Source organism: Bidens hawaiensis, unplaced genomic scaffold, assembly GCF_021521415.1.
Source record: "Bidens hawaiensis isolate Kalapana, Puna unplaced genomic scaffold, B.hawaiensis_p1.1 tig00018651_1, whole genome shotgun sequence".
Lineage (NCBI taxonomy): Eukaryota > Viridiplantae > Streptophyta > Magnoliopsida > Asterales > Asteraceae > Bidens > Bidens hawaiensis.
Genome location: NW_027492821.1, coordinates 69,416 through 89,211, shown reverse-complemented (window position 1 = coordinate 89,211; position 19,796 = coordinate 69,416). Strand labels below are relative to the sequence as shown.

Below are 19,796 nucleotides of genomic sequence, written 5' to 3'. Positions count from 1 at the left end.
TTGAAATAAAAGTTAAGAGAAACATGTTAGACCTCTAAAAACCCGTAATATCTTTTAAACATTTAAACAGAGGAAACCTACGCATTAGGTACCGGTGTCACACAAAATCTGTAAAAAGTTTATTTGTATATACCTATTCTATTCAAAATTGTGTGATATGATATATTTTTATCAATAACTCTTATCTAAAAAAGATGGTTGATTGGCTATGATGATTTTAACACAATTATGGGATCAAACTTCAAACATACATAAAAACTAATTTTAAAAAATAATAAAAATCTTATACATAAAAAAATCTTATAGACGGTATGTTCAGTTTTTCATATACATAAAAATTATTACATGAAACTTGTCCTATCAAAATAATTCTGAAACAGTGATAAATCTTTTATTTTATATTTGATAGGTCACGACCGATAAAAATATAAATCCCGTTAGTAAAAAATCTTTGATCCACCACTGTATGTGTGCCACAAATCTAAAAAAAATACATCATCCCTAATTTTTTGACTCCAATTATATCACTTATCCTTTTACTAAGAAAAATATCTCTTCCTCTACATCATATTGTCTACTTAAAATCATATTAAAACTCATTTTTATTAGAGATGATCATGAGTAAGCAGCCTACCAAATACGAAAGGCTAGGAAACAAAAACTGAACACGTTTGTATATAAAATTAATATCACCTTTCTTTTTCTGACTCCATTATCATTCAATACACGGATAATTGGATAAGTTGTTAACTAATACAATATAAAATATATCAATTGGGTAGATTAAATATCTGTTCTTTAATAAAATATTTAGTTATATTAATAAATCATCTAGATAACTCTTAACAAATAATTTGTTAAAAAACCGTGATGTAGGAATTAAGATGGGTAATAAAGACAAAAAGTAATTTGGATTGTAGTTATATTAGGATAAATCAATGAAAACAATATTAAATTGAAATATATCATAATTTAAAACTATAGCAGAACTAAGAGGTAGAGGATTTACTGATCCTTCGATATCGAATTTGTATAAGTTTATTACGTAAAAATGTTAGTTTTTCTTTTAGGAAACATAAGTTTTCTCATACTACATGCACTCCCCATACTCTATTAATAGCGGTGCTATAGGTAGAATTTGTCATTTTTATCGGATACGTTTGTTTGTTCGTTTTGTTTACATATTGGACTCTAACCGAAAGTTCATGTTCTGCTGCTAATGTAAAATGTTACTTAAATAAACTGCAAATCAAATTTACTGTTTCACATATTGTAAATCATTACCAGATTACTCATTTAATAAAATTTCGTGTTATTTGATTTTGGTTCAAAATACTTTTCTTCTGTTGATATAACTCGTGCTCAAAATAATTAGTTAATTTAATGCGGGTCGGCTTTAAGACTAAATAAATATTTAAGACTCACGTTATCTTGAAGGTAAAGTTAATTAAATGGATCTAATGTTCTTGATAGTCATATGTTTTGCTCGTGTGTCATTTAAGGCTATCCACTAATTAGACTTTGGTTTTTGGATAAGACTAAATTATTTTAACATTAATTCTCTGGTATTACGAAATAAACACAAACATGTTAATTAATTAATTACATTGAGATGGGTTGCAAACACCAAACGAGTCAAAAATATATAGAGCTTAACTAGACGTAGTTAGTTCATGTTGGACCTAACCGATTCAAAAGTTAGCAGACTAGTACTTACACCATATAGACTGAAAAAGATGACAATTAGGGGGTGTTTGGGATTGCTTATTTTCACCAACTTATAAGTTATAACTTATAAACTTTTTGAGAAATAATAAGGTGTTTGGGATTGCTTATATTGTGAGAGGAAAAGTTCTATAAGTTACACTTTTGTAACTTATTAACTTAATGAAAAATTATAAGGAAGTAAAATAAGTAATCCCAAACATCCCCTTAGTCAGTTAACGCTTATACATGAAAAGAGCATAACTTGGGCTATGAGTGAAGTTACGAAGCTGATAAGTAGTAGACGGAATATAAGGTTATAACAATTAACAACAAAGCTAAATAAAATACAAGTCAGAATTGAGAAACAAGATACTAGGTTTGTCCCACATCGGTTTGTCCCACAACGTTTAGAGGCATGCAGCTATGCAATGAGCACAAAGCGAACTATTCTTTCGCCTTTTACTAAAGAATACCGTGTGCTCGTTGTGCTAAAATAACATACGCCTATTTTTGGAGACTAAAGAATACTGTGTGCTTGTTGTGCTAAAATAGCATACGCCTATTTTTGGAGACTAAAGAATATCATGTGCTTGTTATGCTAAATTAAGCTTACTTAAAATTCCTGTTATGTCCGCTAACCGTTTTGATTGTGAACAGGTTGCTCATGAGTCATGACTGAATCAAGTAGACGTTGAAGTAAAAACGCAGTGAAGACGTGATCAGTTTCTCATGAATCCGTTACTCAAGCACCAATAAACTTAACTTGTAAATAAGTTATACATGTAACATACAAATGCATACCAATAGCAACAATATTATAGACTAAAGAATGAAAAATGTAATGTTATTATCACCTAATAATACCAAATGCTTTTATTAACAGAAATTTGGTCGGTTGAAAGAGTAAAACTTCCTCAAGCCCGTCCTGCGTGAAGGACACTAATGCAATAGAACACCTGAATCAATCAACTTCTTCTTTCGCCATTTCTCAAATAAAAGTTGCTCGCTGGTTTGAAGCTCCGTGTATTTACTCATGTCGAACCTTGATCCTGGATGACGTTTAGCTTCTTTATGTCGGGTTGTGACAGGAAAATTAAAGAACTTCCCAACTTACCTTCAATGACATTTATTTTTGATAAAATAATATCAGTGAATTACAGACGACTTTTGATTCGATTACGTGACAGCTAGACTCGTGTATCAAGCCAAAATTATAAGCAAAAGTGTGGATGCTTTACATTATTGTATCTTGAGATAACCAAGATTATTAATCTTCTGGATGGTTTGGGTTTCATTCATCCTGTCGTTATTAATAATTAACAAAATTAAGGGTTAAAAGATTATAGTAACAAGATTAAAAAAAATAATAAACTTGAATTTAAAACTAAAGTAAAAACACAAGTCAGCATTAAGAAACAGGATACTTAATAGGAAACGTAGGAGCTGAGTTTGTCCCACATCGCTTACTAAATGAATTTGAAAAGGTGGAAGTGAGTATATAAGCAACCCAACTGCAAGTGAATAAAGCACGCAGCTATGCAATGAGCACAAAGCGAACTATTCTTTCGCCTTTTACTAAAGAATACCGTGTGCTCATTGCACTTAAATAGCATACGCTTATTTTTGGAGAGTTCCTTTTTCTTTGAAAGGGCTCCGACAAAAAACAGTTTTAAGTTTCTACATTTGAATTCATTATATAATTGAGCTTTGCTTGCTAAAAGTATTTTGTTTACCGAAGCAATTTTGACATCTACTTAATAGAGAATTAAACATTTACATTAACGTAACTTATGAAATGAAACTTTAACGTTGCTTGTTGTGAAGATTAATTAACGAGAACAAATGACTGTAGATAGAGACAAGATGGGACTGTGTTGTGACTACAAGCCGGTTGCTCATGACTGAAACTAATATCCATTTAGAGGTAAAAACACATTGAAGTTGAATTTCAAGTTATTGCTTTGTTCGTGGAAACATGAACATACATCAATCGGTAGTTCTGTAAAACTATCTGTTTAAACTAGACAAATTCCAAACATACTGTATTCTACTCACTTAACCAATCCAAACTTACTAGATAACTAACAATTTTATTAAAAATCAACTTAATTAAACTTTCCACTTTGGCCTGCAACTTTCTTTTAAACACGTTTCAGGATTAACTTTCAATAGTTTCAGCTTGTTGACCTTTCACAAATCCATTACACAGAATACAAATTGACTATATGTCATAAGTTTTACATGATTTAACATCTTTTTGCTAACTTTAAGATGCGCGACAGAGTTCATGATTTGTTTTTAGTTATTTTCTAGTTTCATCTCCCAGCAATTTTAGAGCCGCCTTTATCCCGTTGAGCCTGTAACTTACACTTATATGGCTTTTAATAAAGAAAGCATGTCAAGAAAATTAGTCGTATATGCAAATAGGTATCAGTAATATGATGTATCAAGTCATGTTGGAGCTAATGATATAATTATCCTAACATATCATGTAGTGAAACCATGAAATTAAATGCTAGAGTCAAATTTTAAAGAATATCCCAACTTACCTTCAAAAGCATTTATTTTTGATAAAATAATACCTGTGAATACCAGACGGCTTTTACTCGATTAAGCAAGCACAAGGATCGTGAGTCAAGCCATGGATGTTTTATATTAATACGAGTGTATCTTGAGATATCCAAGATCAGTACCATTCTGGACACATGTCTTCATTAAGGGTATGTATGTAGGTTTGGAGTTCTTTCATCCTGTCATTATTAATAATTAGCAGATTAAAGGATTAAAAGATGATAGTAAAAACAAAAGTCAGGTATTAACACTTGATAATAGGAAATGAAGAGGTGAAAAAGAAGCTGGGCTTGTCCCACATCGCTTACTAGATGAATTTGAAAGTCTGGAAGTGAGTATATAAGCATCCCAGCCGCAAAAGGGAAAAAGCACGCAGCTATGCAATGAGAACAAAGCGAACTATTCTTTCGCCTTTTACTAAAGAATACCGTGTGCTTGTTACGCTAAAATAGCATACGTCTATTTTTGGAGAGCTCTTTTCTTCTTGAAATGGCTCCAACAATACATAGTTTTAAATTTTTAGTTTCTTTGTGTTTTTTACTAACTCTTCTTTAAGTGACAGGTTGGCTTTTCAAATACTCGAAAAGCCTGTCATTAGTGTTAATCTATGATTAACCCAAAAAGTTAATGAAAATGAGTTAGCTGAAGCAGCGGTCATTCTGACTTTGGATAAGGTGTGATATAAAAGGTCAGGGTTCAAACCATGTAGTCTGCAAATATTTAGTTAAAAAAAAGAACAGAGGATCTTTTTGTACAGGAACTAGAAAGTGATGATATATGTATATAAGTAGCCCCGCTGCGATTGAGATGACCAAGCAGCCATGCAATGAGCACATAGCGAACCATTCTTTCGCCTTTAATACCATTCTTTCGCCTTTTACTAAAGAATACCGTGTGCTCGTTGTATCTAGTGGCATACTCTAATTTTTGGAGAGCTCTTTCTTCTTAAAAGGCTCCAACCAATACCAGTAATTAAAAGTTTTATTAAGTTGCTTGAAAACAAATTATTATGTGTTTGCCTTGAAGTAGGGGTGACAATCTTGACCCAAACCCTTTCAAATGGGTCAATTTGAGTTGTTTTAAAAATTAAATGAGTTGATTTGTGTAAAAGGTTTTAACTAAATTGGTCAATATGAGTCATTTAAAATTCCATCATTTTATTTTTGGGTCAAAATGGGTCTACAAGTTCAAAGAATTGGGTCGATGTGGGTTAGCGCCATAAGGAAATGTGACAGGTCTCGGATCGGAACGTGTTTTCATACAAGACAGGTTTCGACACGAAACGGGTTTCAGATTGGAACGTGTTCGGTTCATGTTTCAAGCCAACACGAGTTTTCACCCGTGACGGGTTGGGTTTGGTTTCTTTTTGGTCGATTCGGGACTCGTTTTTGTCTGTTTTTTCGGTTTCGGTTTGATTCTCGAGTTTTTTTATGGAACGAGGTCAACGTAGGAAACATTTTAGTGTTTTTACTTTTTTTGTTTATGCTTTATATTTTGAGTTATAATTTTTTATTATTATTTTTGAATATTTTTTTGAGGGTTTTTGATCTTAATAGAAAACCCCTCCAAAAAAATTCAAAATAAAAATAAAAAAAATCATAACTTAAAATATAAATAAAAAACAAAAATTTTAAAAAAACTAAAATGTTTCCGCCATATTTCCCGTTCATAAAAAAAAAAAAAAACTCGAAACCCGGTTCGACCCTAACCTATTCCGACCCAAACCAAAACAACCCTTTTTTTAATTGACCCGTTCTAACTCAAACTCATTCTGACCCAAACTCGTTTAGACCCATGACTCATTTCAACCCATGACTCGTTCGGCCCGACCCAACCCATTTGACACCTCTACCTTGAAGGGAATGTTTATGTATGTTTTCTTTTTCTCTATTGTCCGTTGGTATTAAAAGAGGTGGATATATCATTAAGAAACATTCAAGAAAAGTATCTTTGCAAGTTAATAGACTTCAACTCTTACCATGAACTTATTTTAGATGTAAAGGATTAAAAACAACTAATGGATTAAACATGATAAGTTGGTACTGTAGTTGTAAACATGTATCCCATCTAGCAAAGATTTCAAATGATCAGTTTTTTTTATTTGTTTTTAACCCCTTCGAATGACACATGTTTAGCGTAAGCAACAATGTGAAGTCACATAAGTTTTTTGGGATTCGATTTTCGCGGTTAAGAAAACAAAAAGCGATCTAATAGACCTGAAATGGAGATCAAAACCATAATATTAAGACAATATGTGAATCTGTATACAGTATACTTCATGAAATACATTAACATTTAGATTTACGGTATAACTTAAATAACCACCATACAGAATCTCAGTAAATGAACTTGAAATCAGGTAGGCTGGCTTATATATCTTCCTTAAGCTGCAAGTACCTTTCAGAAAAAATAAATAACAGAAATTATAGCTTATAATAAACATATAAACTTGTTATCTGTACATTTCTTATAAACACGAATAACTTTAACCAGAAATATCACAAACTCGAAAGAAACAAACATTGTAGATAATATAACACATGGGGACCGATGAGAGTTTGATAACCAACCCGATTTTATAATACGTTCCATTAAACTCACCCTTTTTATCTTCTGAAAAATATTTAGCTACGCCTTTTAGAACTCATATAATGTAGTTTTTTTTATCAGCTAATTTTCAACACTTGATTTGCTTGAATTATATATTATTCGTTCTTACCGAAACAAAAGGCGTTCTTACCGAAACAAAAGGCTAAGGTGTTTCATGTGGTGTGTTTACCAACGATTTAATGTATTTGGTGAACAAGGAATGAGGTGGTGTAATTGATTGGGAGCCGGTTTGTTCGAGTCGTGTGATCAGCGAAATAAAAGTACTAAGTTTTTTATGGGTGAAGAGTTATGCAAAATGGTCGGAATTAATATGGGAAAGAATAAAAGATGACGGGCTTTTAGTGAAATTGATTAATCAGGTGTATTGGGCGGATTATAATCTTACAGATCAGATGTTTTTTTTTGTCTAGCATCTTGCTAGCTTTTATTTATGAATAATATTCTTTGTTGATTATTAAAAAAGTAATAAAATAGCACATGTTTTGGACTTTTCTTTTTCAACTTTCCACGTTATTATCATTTTATTTTTATTTTTTATGTTTTCAACTTTCCACGTTAATATCTTTTTATTTTATAAAATAATATACACAATACAAAACAGTTACTTCCACTTGTTCTACTAGTTATCACATTTCATAAAACTAGATAGGCATCCATGGCGGATTCGAACTCTATAGATCCCCGTAACGGATTCTGTTCAACCACCAAAACCTTCCGCAGCCTCCGCCCACCGGCGCCTCTCCCGCCACCGTCACAACCACTCTCCATCACCGAGTACACACTCTCCCTCCTCCAATCCAACGGTGCATTCTCATATTCTACTGATTTTCTCATCGACTCCGCCACCGGCCACCGTCTCTCCTACGCCGAGTTCATCCGTCAAGTCCACTCTCTATCCGCATCACTCGTTAATAAATTTCACCTACACACCAAAAACCGAGTAGCATTAATAATATCTCCAACGTCATTTCACATTCCTGTAATATACTTCTCGCTTTTATACCTCGGTGTCACCATCTCACCTGTTAATTCGGTTTCCACTAAATCCGAGCTAACGGACTTAATCCGTCTTAGTAATCCCGTCATCGCGTTTGCCACATCCTCAGTAGCTGATAAACTTCCATCCTCACTACCGCTAACAACAATAATAATGGACTCTCCAGAGTTTCACTCCATGTTACGTAATTCAAAACCTAATTTCAGTCATGTAAAAGTCGATCAATCCAACACTGCGGCAATTCTATACTCCTCCGGCACAACCGGCCGAATCAAAGGAGTCGAATTAACTCACCGCAACTTCATCGCGTTAACATCCGCTACATATCATAACAAATTCATGAAAGACAAAAGCAACGCAATATCTCAGCCTGATCAAGTTCACGATGTTTCGTTGTTTCCGCTGCCTTTATTTCACGCTTTCGGATTCTCTTTGCTGATCAGAGTGGCATCACTCGGGAATACGGTGGTTCTCATGGAGAGATTTGATTTCAATAACATGTTAAAAGCAGTGGAGAGATATAAGGTTACGTACATGCCGGTGTCACCGCCACTCGTGGTGTCGATGGCGAAATCAGACCTCGTTCCTAAATATGACCTCAGCTCGCTTATGGTGATCGGATGCGGTGGCGCTCCGCTAGGAAAAGAAGTGGCCAAGAGCTTCACGACGAGGTTTCCACACGTCGATATTGTGCGGGTATTATTTGTTAGCGTAATCTTGTGTAAGTACCTGGGGTTAAATGTCGCACTTGTAAACTTAAGGGTTTTTTAAGTTAGTTTTTCTATTAATTTGAGTTTAATAAGATTTTGTGTATATAGGATAAAGATTAGATTATAAACGAGATCACTCATCATTTATTTTATTGTTTAGTGCTTATCTTTATGCAAAGAATATTTAATTTTCTGTCGCATTTGTGTTAGGTTCTGTCCATTTTGACTTGATTTGGCCAAGAAAAGCATAAACCAATCAAGAAAAGCACATGACTAGGGTATTAAAATAAGTTCAAATGCAAATGTGTACCACGTCACCCTGCCGTGCCAAATCAAATCATTTAATTTATCACTAAGACTATTTGTAGTGAGACGACTAAAAGGGGCAACGGGGGCGTCAAAGGGTGCGAACACCACCTCCCAGGGCGACTAGTTTTTTGTTGCCTGTAATGTTATTATTATTATTATTATAGTTTGTGTGTTTGAAATATATTAATATATATCGGGCACAACACCATTACATCTCTAAAACAGAACCCACTGTTTGCTGTCTGGGCACAACATGACGCAAATCGTCTCATTTTATAGTACATCCACTACACATACCTAATAAATTTAGTTAATTGAACCAAAGCGCCCTAGTCATCATCGGTCCATACGACTCCATTAAACTACTCCCTCTAGGAGCCATTCATTAAACTTATATGTGAGTTGGAAAAATTAAACTTGTTGGATTGAGAGAGTAAATTGAATGGAAGGACAAAAAAAATTGTATTAAAATAATTGAATGAGGGTTAAATTTATGAGGAAAAACATAATTAATTTCATTTTTGAATCATTATGACCATTGATGAACGGTCACATGGCTGACATGGCACCGACCCATCATTTTGACACTTTGTTCACCCTAAGGGTGTGTGTAATGTAATGGGCGGCAAAGACAGACGGTATGGGGCGACAAAGGTGAGGAACACCGCCCCCGGGCTACAAAAGGGACGAAATGTGGGGGCGACAACTGCATGTCGCTGGTTTGTTTTTCAAAATATTAGTATTTTATGTTATTGTGTGTGTAATATATACACGCACATATACACATATATATTGGGCTAAAACATCATTACATTTATAAAAAAAAATCTCCCATTTGCTGACTGGGCGCCAAATACCACAAATCGCCTCATTTTGTGGTCCCTTCACTACACGTAGCCTAACAACCAGTTTCCAATACAAAGTAACAAAAAACTAAAAACCAAGATTTTGTATTCTTTTAGAAGGTCTGGTTACCAGAAGAATGGTTAAAACAATTCATTGGGCAAAACTCAAGTTTGAGATTAAAACTCAAGATCTATAGACTATTATGTTCGATCAATTTCATAGCTCGGTTATTTAAATTGTGGCGAATAACAAACTTTTTCTTTTTTTAAATAATTTAAAGGGGTTAGGTATGACTGAGACCGCAGGAGGGGTTACAGGAATGATCAATCCTAAAGAGTGTGAACACTATGGGTCTGCGGGCCGTTTATGGTGTAATGTGGAGGCTAAAATTGTTGATCCTGAAACCCGTGAGGCTTTATCCCCTATGCAACAAGGTGAACTATGGTTAAGAGGGCCAACGGTCATGAAAGGTGATACATTATGTATAGTTTTCAAGGGATTTCTTATTGAAATTGTTTATTGCCTTTTGATATAAGTAGTTTCAAATTAGCAAATAATCATTTTGCATAGGTAACCCCAAACACTCTCAATGCAGCTTACATGTGTAAAACTTACCCCGAAATGATACTTCAAACGACGAAACGTTGCTTCAATTTGTGTTTAAACTTCCAATTAACAAAAATCAAGTTGTTTGGAGCAACGTTTCGAGATAAATTTTACGTTAATCGAATTGAATTCTCCTTCCGATCAAAATCTCTAAAACATCAGCTTGAAATTCGGAAAAACCTTAACGGAGGTCCAACGAAAATAAATAACAAACCTTAAGGGATTAAAATTTTTTTTTGAACAAAGGTCCAAAGAAAATGAATAGCTTGAAAGGTGGGACCATTGGCATTTATATTCTGACGTGGGATTATTATTGGTCAACCTCAAGAAGATGAGATTAATAAAATCAAATTTTCCGTACACTCCCAACTACTAAAGGTAACTGCAGTGGTCTAAACATTCAATCACAGTGGCACAACAGAAAAACAACCCTACAGATGGGAATGTTTCATATGTTATATTATCTGATATGTAGATTATGTTCTTTATGAATAAGATACAAATGGTAACTCGTGTAGTCGTTAAATAAGCATGATTTGTGTATGATGCCCCTAATATTTCAACCTTTTGTACTTCTCCTAGACGAATTTATTTATATTTGATCTTTTAAGTTTGAATAACAGGTTATGTTAGAGATAAGGAAGCAACTGCTGCAACAATAGACTCTGAGGGGTGGTTAAAGACTGGTGACCTTTGTTATTTTGATTATGATGGTTTTCTTTTTGTCGTCGACCGATTAAAAGAATTAATCAAATATAAGGCTTATCAGGTAACGATCTTGCATTCAAAACATTTATGAGGATACAACCGTCATTTCCTCAAGTGGCTTTTTCCGTCTGGTGATCACAATGAAAAACTGCAGGTACCGACAGCTGAACTAGAGCGCTACCTTCATTCAATATCAGAAGTTGTAGACGCTGCTGTCATACCGTAAGTTAATATGTGTCACGCGGGTCGGGTCAGGATGGGTCACCTTATCCTTATGGAAAATAAACATGAGTCCCAAGACTTTATTTTAGCATTTTAAAGTCCACGATAATAATATCGTTACAATAAGAGTTGATTTGACACCCGTTTGAGATGAAACACAACCCAAATTAACTCATTCATAGCTAAATGGATTGAATTTTTCACTTGTGTATAATCGTATATAACATACGCTTGTGTTTGTGACATTAAAATCTAAAATCAGATATCCAGACGAAGAAGCTGGGCAGATTCCCATGGCGTATGTGGTGAGAAAACCGGGAAGCAAAATTAGTGAGGCCCAAATTATGGAGATAATTGCAAAACAGGCATGTATACTTGCATCTATACATGATCTTATTAATTACTTGCTTGATATAAATTTTATTTATTTTTTAAATAAAAGAACAATGATTGTTCCGCAATTAAGCACTCAAAAGCAATCATAAGTTCTTAGTTATTTACATCTTGCTCATCTAGAGAAATGTAATGGTGTGTGGATTAAGGTTTGCAGGTATCACCATACAAAAAGATTAGAAAGGTTGCATTTATAAACGCGATTCCGAAGACCCCGACAGGAAAGATATTGAGAAGGGAGTTGGTTAAGCATGCTTTATCTGATGCTTCATCTAAACTATGATTAGTTATACATCATGTTGTGAAAATATGCTAAAAATGAAGTGATATGAGAAGAATCACAGGGAAACAGATCTTTATTATTTCATTTTTAATGATTCATTGTATCTAGGTGTGTATGCAATTAGGAGTTAAATTGTTGTCTTGGTGGTTGTAACTTGTAACTTGACAGGATAGCTACTTGCTATTCGCTTTTATTTTAATAATATTTTCTGGCCGTTCAAATCTAAAAATGAAAAATAAATAAATACGGGCATTTCGTCTATGAAGATTTGAGCTTTCGGTTGCCCATAGTCTTTTGTTTTTTTTTAAACGGCCCACGAATCCTCCAAATGAGCTACTAGCTATATTCATCACATTGGATGCACTTAGTACCGCTATTAAACTTCTTTTTGAATATAATTCAAATAATCGATAATTGATATTTATATAACCAAACTTCTTTTACTTTTTAGGTTTTCTGTGAAGTACTTCTTCGATGAAATATTTATAAGCAACAATGAATGTTTCATTAAAGTGACCACTAGACTAGTGATAAATCAAAGAATATAAGCAAGAGTGAATATTTTACATTGATACGGTCGCTATATTGTGAGTTCTCCTAGATTACTAATCTTCTAACATGTCGTGATTAAGGGTATATATACATAGATTTGGAGTTCTTTCATCCTGTCACTATTAATAATTAACAAAGATAAGGATTAAAAGATTATAGTAACAAGATTAAACAAAATAATAAACTTGAACTTAAAACTGAAGTAAAAAAACACAGCTACACAAGTCAGATGGGTTTGTCCCACATCGGCCGTTGACAGGAACTGGAAAGTAAGTGTGTATATAAGCAGCCCAGCTACATTTGAAGAAAGCACGCAGCTATGCAATGAGCACAGAGCGAACTATTCTTTCGCCTTTTACTAAAGAATACCGTGTGCTCATTGCGCTAAATTAGCATACGCTTATTTTTGAAGAGTCCCTTTCTTCTGAAAGGACTCTAACAAAGCACAGTTGAAATCTTTACTCAAGAAAATTATAGAACTTCTCAATCTCTGATAAAATAATACCAGTGAATACCAAGACGGCTTTTATTCGATTATGTGACTAATAGACTTGTTAAGTCATAAATATAAGCAAAAGTGTGGATGGATTACGTGACTACTAGACTCGTGTTTGTTTTAAGCCGAAAATACAAGCAAAGTGTGGATGTTTTACATCACTGTATCTTGCGATATCCAAGATTATAGCAAAGTGTGGATGTTTTACATCACTGTATCTTGCGATATCCAAGATTATTAATCTTTTGGACGCATGTCATCATTAAGGGTTTATAGGTAGGTTTGGGGTTCTTTTATCCTGTCATTATCAATAGTTTTAACAGAATTAAGGATTAAAACATTATAGTAACAAGATTAAACAAAATAATAAACTTGAATTTAAGTCAGCATTAAGAAACATGATACTTTCTAGGAAATGTAGAAAGGGTGAAAAGGAAGCTGCGTTTGTCCCACATCGCTTACAAGATGATTTTGTAAGTCCGGAAGTGAGTATATAAGCAGCCTAGCTGCAAGAGAAGAAAGCAAGCAGCTATGCAATGAGCACAAAGCGAACTATTCTTTCGCCTTTTACTAAAGAATACCGTGTGCTCGTTGCGCTTAAATAGCATACGCCTATTTTTGGAGAGCTCTTTCTTCTTGAAAGGCTCCTACCAATATCAGTTAAAAAGGTTATCTACAATTACTACTTTCAATCAATGTTGAATGTGTGTTTAATCATTTACAGTTATTATTTACATATTATTTTTGGAGAGCTCTTTCTTCTTGAAAGGCTCCTACCAATATAAGTTAAAAAGGTTATCTACAATTACTCCTTTTAATCAATGTTGAATGCGTGTTTAATCATTTACAGTTATTATTTACATGTTATGGTTCATTACTTCATTTATTAACAGAACTGTAAAAGCCTTAAGCTAAAAAAATTTATTAGGTTGCTTGAAAACAATTTATTATGTGTTTAAGGGAACACTTGAATATGCATATTGACGCACATATTGGCTTATGTGTAATTAGAATCAGCATCAACTTGTAATATATCATGTTTGGATGTATTTATTTGAAAAATGTAAAAGGTTTTCAAAATTCGCACTGGTCTTCTGTTTTTAACCCCTTTGAAGGACATATGTTTTTAACCACTAGAAAACAAAACTGCGGACTTTTGTACATAAACAAACACTACCTTTCTTTTTCCAACTCTATTGTCACATAACACATCAATAGGTAGACTGAATGCACAGCTTAATATAATAAAAATATAAAACATACCAGTTGGGCAGTTGGTAGACTAAATTATCTACTATTTAATAAAACATTTAGTTGTATATCAAATCATCCAGATCTTAATTAATAAAGAATTTTCTAAACAAGTAAAACTAAAACATAAAAGATAATAGGTAAATCTGTATACTTCATGAATCAATATACAATAACATTTAGATTTACAGACTACAGTAAACCTTAAACAACTACCATAAAGAACCTCAGTAAATGAAGAAAAACAACCTCAAATCAAGTTGAGGTTGGCTTATCTTCCTTCAGCTGCAAGTACCTTTCAGGGAAAAAAAACAATGGTAAGCACGGTCTATGCAATGCGAGCATCAATGAGTTGACTAATGCATAGCTTACCCTTGGCCTTTTGCCCAACGTGACAGTTGATAAAGTTGAACCGTTTCATTTGAAGCATGGCATACAAGAAGTAGATAGTTACGAGGCCGCACCATCCACGCAAATCTCATGCTCAGAGCCGAATATACACACATCACTGCATCCAAAAGTTATGGTTTGTGAACGACGACGACGATAATAATAATATAGGGTGAGGTTACTGTACAATAAATGCTTAACGTACGATAGGTACGCGAGACGCTCAAAGGCAAAAATACTAAAACGCTCAAAACACTTAGCCAAAAACCTAAAACGCTCAAAAACGGGTTTCGTGAAGAAAAGTAAAAAATTGATCGATTAACGATCCAGAACTGTTTATTTCGGTGAACCAATGATTAATTGGATATGTATTGACGATTTCGAGATCTTGTGATGTGATTTCGTGGATCGATTTCATGAATATAAGTATTCTTGTACCTATTGTACGTTAAGCAATTATTGTATTATATCTTTTCTCTAGTAATCATCATCGTACTCAGTATATCCCACCAATAGCAATGCTATGGTAGGGTCTGAGGAGGGTAAGATGTAGACAGCCTTACCTCTATCCCATAGGGATAGAGAGGCTGCTTCCGGTGAGACCCCCGGCTCGATAGTAGTTTTGAATCAAGCCTTGGACATAAGACACATAACACTCAATCATCGGGACACCGGCAGATTGGTGCATGTGCCCTTGTCTTTCGGCTATCAACGCCACCACATGATGCCTGATTAACCTTCCGCCACTTTTAACGTTATTTTCACGTGATTAGTAAAATAACGTCAAAATGAGTTGATGGTGGTTCGGTTAGTAAGATGGTGGTTCGGTTAGGAACAGAAGAATTCAGAGTAGCTAAACAGTCAAAAGATCTGTATTTGGCATATCACAATCATCTAAAAGGGCTTGTGAGAGGATAGCTATGGAGGAGAACAAGAACCGACACCATCCAGTTAGTTGTAAAATTGCAGTTTCTAATGGCAGGTAAACAATGATAAAGTTTTAATTATCTATTTCATGAACAACCAAAGCAAAAGAGTATGGCTCTTAGTTATAGTCAAGGGTTCAATTATAAAAAAAGATTCATAAGTTTAAGAAATCTGTTTTTTTTAAGTCAAATTAGTTTCTTTTACAAGCCTTGAATGCCTTTTGAGGATTATGAATCCTGTAATAAAGGTATCATTTCTATGGTATCCTAAGAAAGGCCTATTATTAAGCTGTTAAGTAACATAAACCACAAGTTGTTTAACATCTGTTAGAATTTGGTTAACTATCTTTTTATCATGATATAATTTATGTCTTTATATAGGAAATTGCCCCTATATTTTAGTTTAAAAATTTACATTTCTATTTCTCAATTTTTTTTCACTAGACGCGAAACCATATCTTCTAATATGTGTTGGGTTAAATTGGGACGTATGCATGTTTAGGGGTGTAAATGAGCCGAGCTTGAGCTCAAGCTCCACTCGTTTTGACTTATGAGAAGTAGAGCTCGGGCTCTTTTTATGAAGCTCGAGCTTGGCCCATGAGTTGTTTTTATTAAGCTCGGCCTAATTTTTTGTTATTATTTACTTTATATACATTTTTAATTATTTTTATATATTTTAAGAAAAATTTAAACGGGCCTAAGCTAGGCTCGAGGTTGTGTAGCAGCTAGCAACTTAAACAAGAGAAAGTTTTTTTAAACACATATAATGACAGAGTAAGAGCCCTGCTTGCGGTGCGCGCATATAATGTATATATGTGTGAACCCTCGGGTGGGCAAAAGTAAAATTGCACTAATTTTGACGTTATTTTACTAATCTCGTGAAAATAACGTTAAAAGTGGCGGAAGGTTAATCAGGCATCATGTGGTGGCGTTGATAGCCGAAAGACAAGGGCACATGCACCAATCAGCCGGTGTCCCGATGATTGAGTGCTATGTGCCTTATGTCCAAAGCTTGATGCAAAACTACTATCGAGCCGGGGGTCTCACCGGAAGCAGCCTCTCTATCCCTATGGGATAGAGGTAAGGCTGTCTACATCTTACCCTCCTCAGACCCTACCATAGCATTGCTATTGGTGGGATATACTGAGTACGATGATGATGATGATGATCTTTTCTCTAGTAATAGTAATAGTAATAGTAATAGTAATAGTAATAGTAATAGTAATAATAATCTTGCTCGCTATTAATACTTGTATTTAAACACGCATATATGCCATTACTAACCTCCAGTCATGTTGCCAGATAACATTTCTGGAGGTTTCTCAATGTCCGCCATCGCCTGCCATATTTTTGCAAATAATCATAACTTCTAAATATAAGCACTAATGATATACTTAAAAGAATAGTGGAAAAACATACCGCTGCAACGAATCCCCAATTGGCCACAGGACCCCAGAAATGAGTGGTCTTGGGTCCAACAGGACTGTTTATAAATGTCTTGAAGAACGCCATGTATGAGCGATTTTGCAGTTAACTATACGCGTCTGCAATTACGACAATTAAGTCACGTACGACACAAGATTTGGCGGGGGGGGGGGGGGGGGGGATTGTGAACATCAAAGCAACCACATGAACATAATAAAGCAAGAAAGAAGGCATATTGTTGAAAGGATCAAATCTGTAACTTATGTGTTAATCAGCAATAATCCTGAACTAATCGTTGTTACATATTTAATATTATTAGTTCAGATAGGCCTGTAAACGAACCGAACGAACACAAACAAGGGCATGTTCGTGTTCGTGCATTTAACTTTAAACGAACACGAACACTTAATCGAACAGATATTTTGTTGTACGTGTTCGCTTATCTAAAAAATGAACATGTTCGTGTTTGTCTAAATTCTAAACGAACAATTCACGAACATAACTTAACATGTTTGACCCTTGAAGATAATATTTAATTATTATATATTAACAAATGGACATAAATGCAGTGGCGAAACTTGGACTGAGACACCGGGGGGGGGGGGGGGGGGGGGGGGAGCTCAACAATACTTCGCCAGTGAATAAACGGACATAAATGACCATAATGAATGACCGAAACATGTGTTCATGTTCAATCGTTTAGTTAAACGAACGCAAATATTTTGTTCATTTATTAAATAAACGAACTTTCCGCACGAACGGTTCACAAACAGTTCACCAGACATTCAATTCATTTGCATGCTTAAGTTCAGATAAAATCAACCAGAAACTTCAATTTAGGGGTGTGCATGAAACCGAATAAACCAAACAGAAACAAAAGCCGATGGCATGGTGGAGTATGTTTATTGTTATAAATTATCATTTTTTATTAAAAAGTAATTGGTGAGAAATTAATAAAAACGTAAATCAAATATTATAACAACTCATATTATTAGTTATTTATAAACAAAATGATTCAGGCCCAAATTCATTATTTTGGGGCCGCCCAGAATTTTCAAGCTAAATTGACAAAACTGAAAAAACCGAAACCAAACTGAAAACCGAACCGAACGTTGCATACCCCAACTTCAATTTGTAGTTTAATATGTATAAGCAATTAAGCATGAGTACATCCAGATGCATGTTAATAATATCCTAATCATATACAATTACAATTACAATTACAATTAACAATTCAATGTCCGATTAGCAACTTACGAGTACAAAATCAAAATAAGCAGCCTAATTAATTATCAGATGATTGGAAATCTAACCGTTGCCGTAGATCAATTGGCGGAGAAGAAGATTATTAGCAAGTACAGAGTCTCACGGACACTGTCCCATCCGGTCAATAAATATAATAGACAAGAGATCCGATATAACTATATCTTAAGATACCTTTTTTCATGAATTAATCCATGAAATCACATTTCAATATTTTGAAATCATTAATACATACCTAATTAATCACCAATTCACAAAAAAAAGAAAAAAGATTTGGATTGTTAATCGATCATTTTTTTACATTTTTTCACGAAATTCGTTTTTGAGCGTTTTAGTTTTGGCTGAGCGTTTTAGATTTCCGAATGAGTTTTTTTTAGTATTTTTGCCTTTGAGCGTCTTGCGTACCTATCGTACGCCGTACGTTAAGTCATTATATCTCAACCCTAATATAATACTAGCTTGGTGCCCGTGCGATGCGGCAAGGTACACACTCAAACACGGCATCGAACGCATAAGCGGTGACCTCACTATAGTACGCACGTAGCCTGACTATAGTATGCATGTAATGCGGCGTCAGACGTGTAACCATTCGTCGGTGAACGGGTAAAAAATTTATGGTCGTTTAAAAAAATATTAACATGTAAAAAATTTATGGTCGTTTAAACTTTGTGGGGTTGTTGGTTTAGAATTAGGGGGTTAATATGTAACTATTTTATAAGTTAACAAAACTTACCCTTAAGTTTAAGGACCATAATTGTAAGTATGTTTCAAACTAAATTGGTAAAACTCTAACCGTACATGATCATAGTAAGCAAAGACTATACTAACCCTAGATTTTCAAAATTGATTGCATTAGAGATTATTTAAGCAATAGTGATTGTACCTCTTAAAATTTAAGAGATCCTTCACTCATGCATTATATATAGTATAGATAATATAAATATTAAATAATGACTTTGTACTATAAATTATCACGTCACTAGACTTTTGATTATAACCGTCATCAGAATAATATGGATAAAGTATTTAATTTCATTTTTCTTTCGATTAATAGATTTAATAATCACTATTAGCTAACCGATAATAATCCAAATTAGTTTATCATCGTTTTTAGCTAAGTTTTACGAAAATTGACTCGTATTCTCCTTCCAATCAATATTCCTAAAACATTAATTTGATATTCGAAAAAAAAAATCAACATTGTTAAGTCGTTTTTAACCGGGGATCATTTAGGTGGGGGGCAACTTTTTAAAATTTGGGATCACCAATGACGACAAACTGACTTGGGATTATTATTGGTCAATACCAATAAAGAGATTATTAAAATCCAATAAAAAAAATTTCTTAATGACCAACAAAATTTCATTAAAACTAAACAGCTTTGTCATTGAACATCAAGTCATTTCTCGCCTTCTACAAACACCAAAACGTAACCAAGGCTAACAACATGAAACGTCTTTGCATTCTTACTCGGAAATTTTGTATATCTAAACGGATTTAACATGTCATGAGAACTAAAAGTGTAGATCGA

General features: G+C 34.0%; 3 protein-coding genes, 5 non-coding genes and 1 pseudogene across 9 annotated transcripts in view; 7 read left to right on the top strand and 2 right to left on the bottom strand.

Annotated features, from left to right (window-relative positions):
- Positions 1-19,796, bottom strand: part of LOC143556573 (nucleolar protein 56-like) — a 191,625-nt gene that overhangs the window by 136,757 nt on the left and 35,072 nt on the right. The gene's annotated exons all lie outside the window — the stretch shown is intronic.
- Positions 2,127-2,244, top strand: LOC143556598 (U5 spliceosomal RNA). The gene has a single exon (XR_013139397.1). It is a non-coding gene; the product is annotated as a U5 spliceosomal RNA (small nuclear RNA).
- LOC143556600 (U5 spliceosomal RNA) lies at positions 3,240-3,359 on the top strand. Its single transcript, XR_013139399.1, has one exon. It is a non-coding gene; the product is annotated as a U5 spliceosomal RNA (small nuclear RNA).
- Positions 4,652-4,772, top strand: LOC143556599 (U5 spliceosomal RNA). The gene has a single exon (XR_013139398.1). It is a non-coding gene; the product is annotated as a U5 spliceosomal RNA (small nuclear RNA).
- LOC143556597 (U5 spliceosomal RNA) lies at positions 5,096-5,233 on the top strand (annotated as a pseudogene).
- LOC143556552 (4-coumarate--CoA ligase-like 9) lies at positions 7,544-12,022 on the top strand. The gene is made up of 6 exons (XM_077045841.1): positions 7,544-8,581; positions 10,031-10,220; positions 10,980-11,125; positions 11,219-11,286; positions 11,549-11,651; positions 11,837-12,022. The coding sequence occupies exons 1-6, from the start codon at positions 7,544-7,546 to the stop codon at positions 11,960-11,962; spliced, it is 1,671 nt and encodes a 556-aa protein (XP_076901956.1). The 3' UTR covers positions 11,963-12,022.
- On the top strand, positions 12,829-12,948 carry LOC143556602 (U5 spliceosomal RNA). The gene has a single exon (XR_013139401.1). It is a non-coding gene; the product is annotated as a U5 spliceosomal RNA (small nuclear RNA).
- LOC143556601 (U5 spliceosomal RNA) lies at positions 13,538-13,656 on the top strand. The gene has a single exon (XR_013139400.1). It is a non-coding gene; the product is annotated as a U5 spliceosomal RNA (small nuclear RNA).
- LOC143556551 (mitochondrial pyruvate carrier 1-like) lies at positions 14,334-17,137 on the bottom strand. Of its 2 annotated transcripts, XM_077045839.1 has the most exons (4): positions 16,997-17,137; positions 16,862-16,916; positions 14,634-14,769; positions 14,334-14,556 (listed from the first exon to the last, which is right to left on the bottom strand). In XM_077045839.1, exons 1-4 carry the CDS (start codon positions 17,087-17,089, stop codon positions 14,517-14,519), a joined length of 324 nt encoding a protein of 107 aa, XP_076901954.1. In that variant the 5' UTR covers positions 17,090-17,137; the 3' UTR covers positions 14,334-14,516. The 2 variants fall into 2 exon arrangements, with proteins under 2 accessions (XP_076901954.1, XP_076901955.1); XM_077045840.1 differs by lacking the exon at positions 14,334-14,556 and having other exon boundaries at positions 14,630-14,769.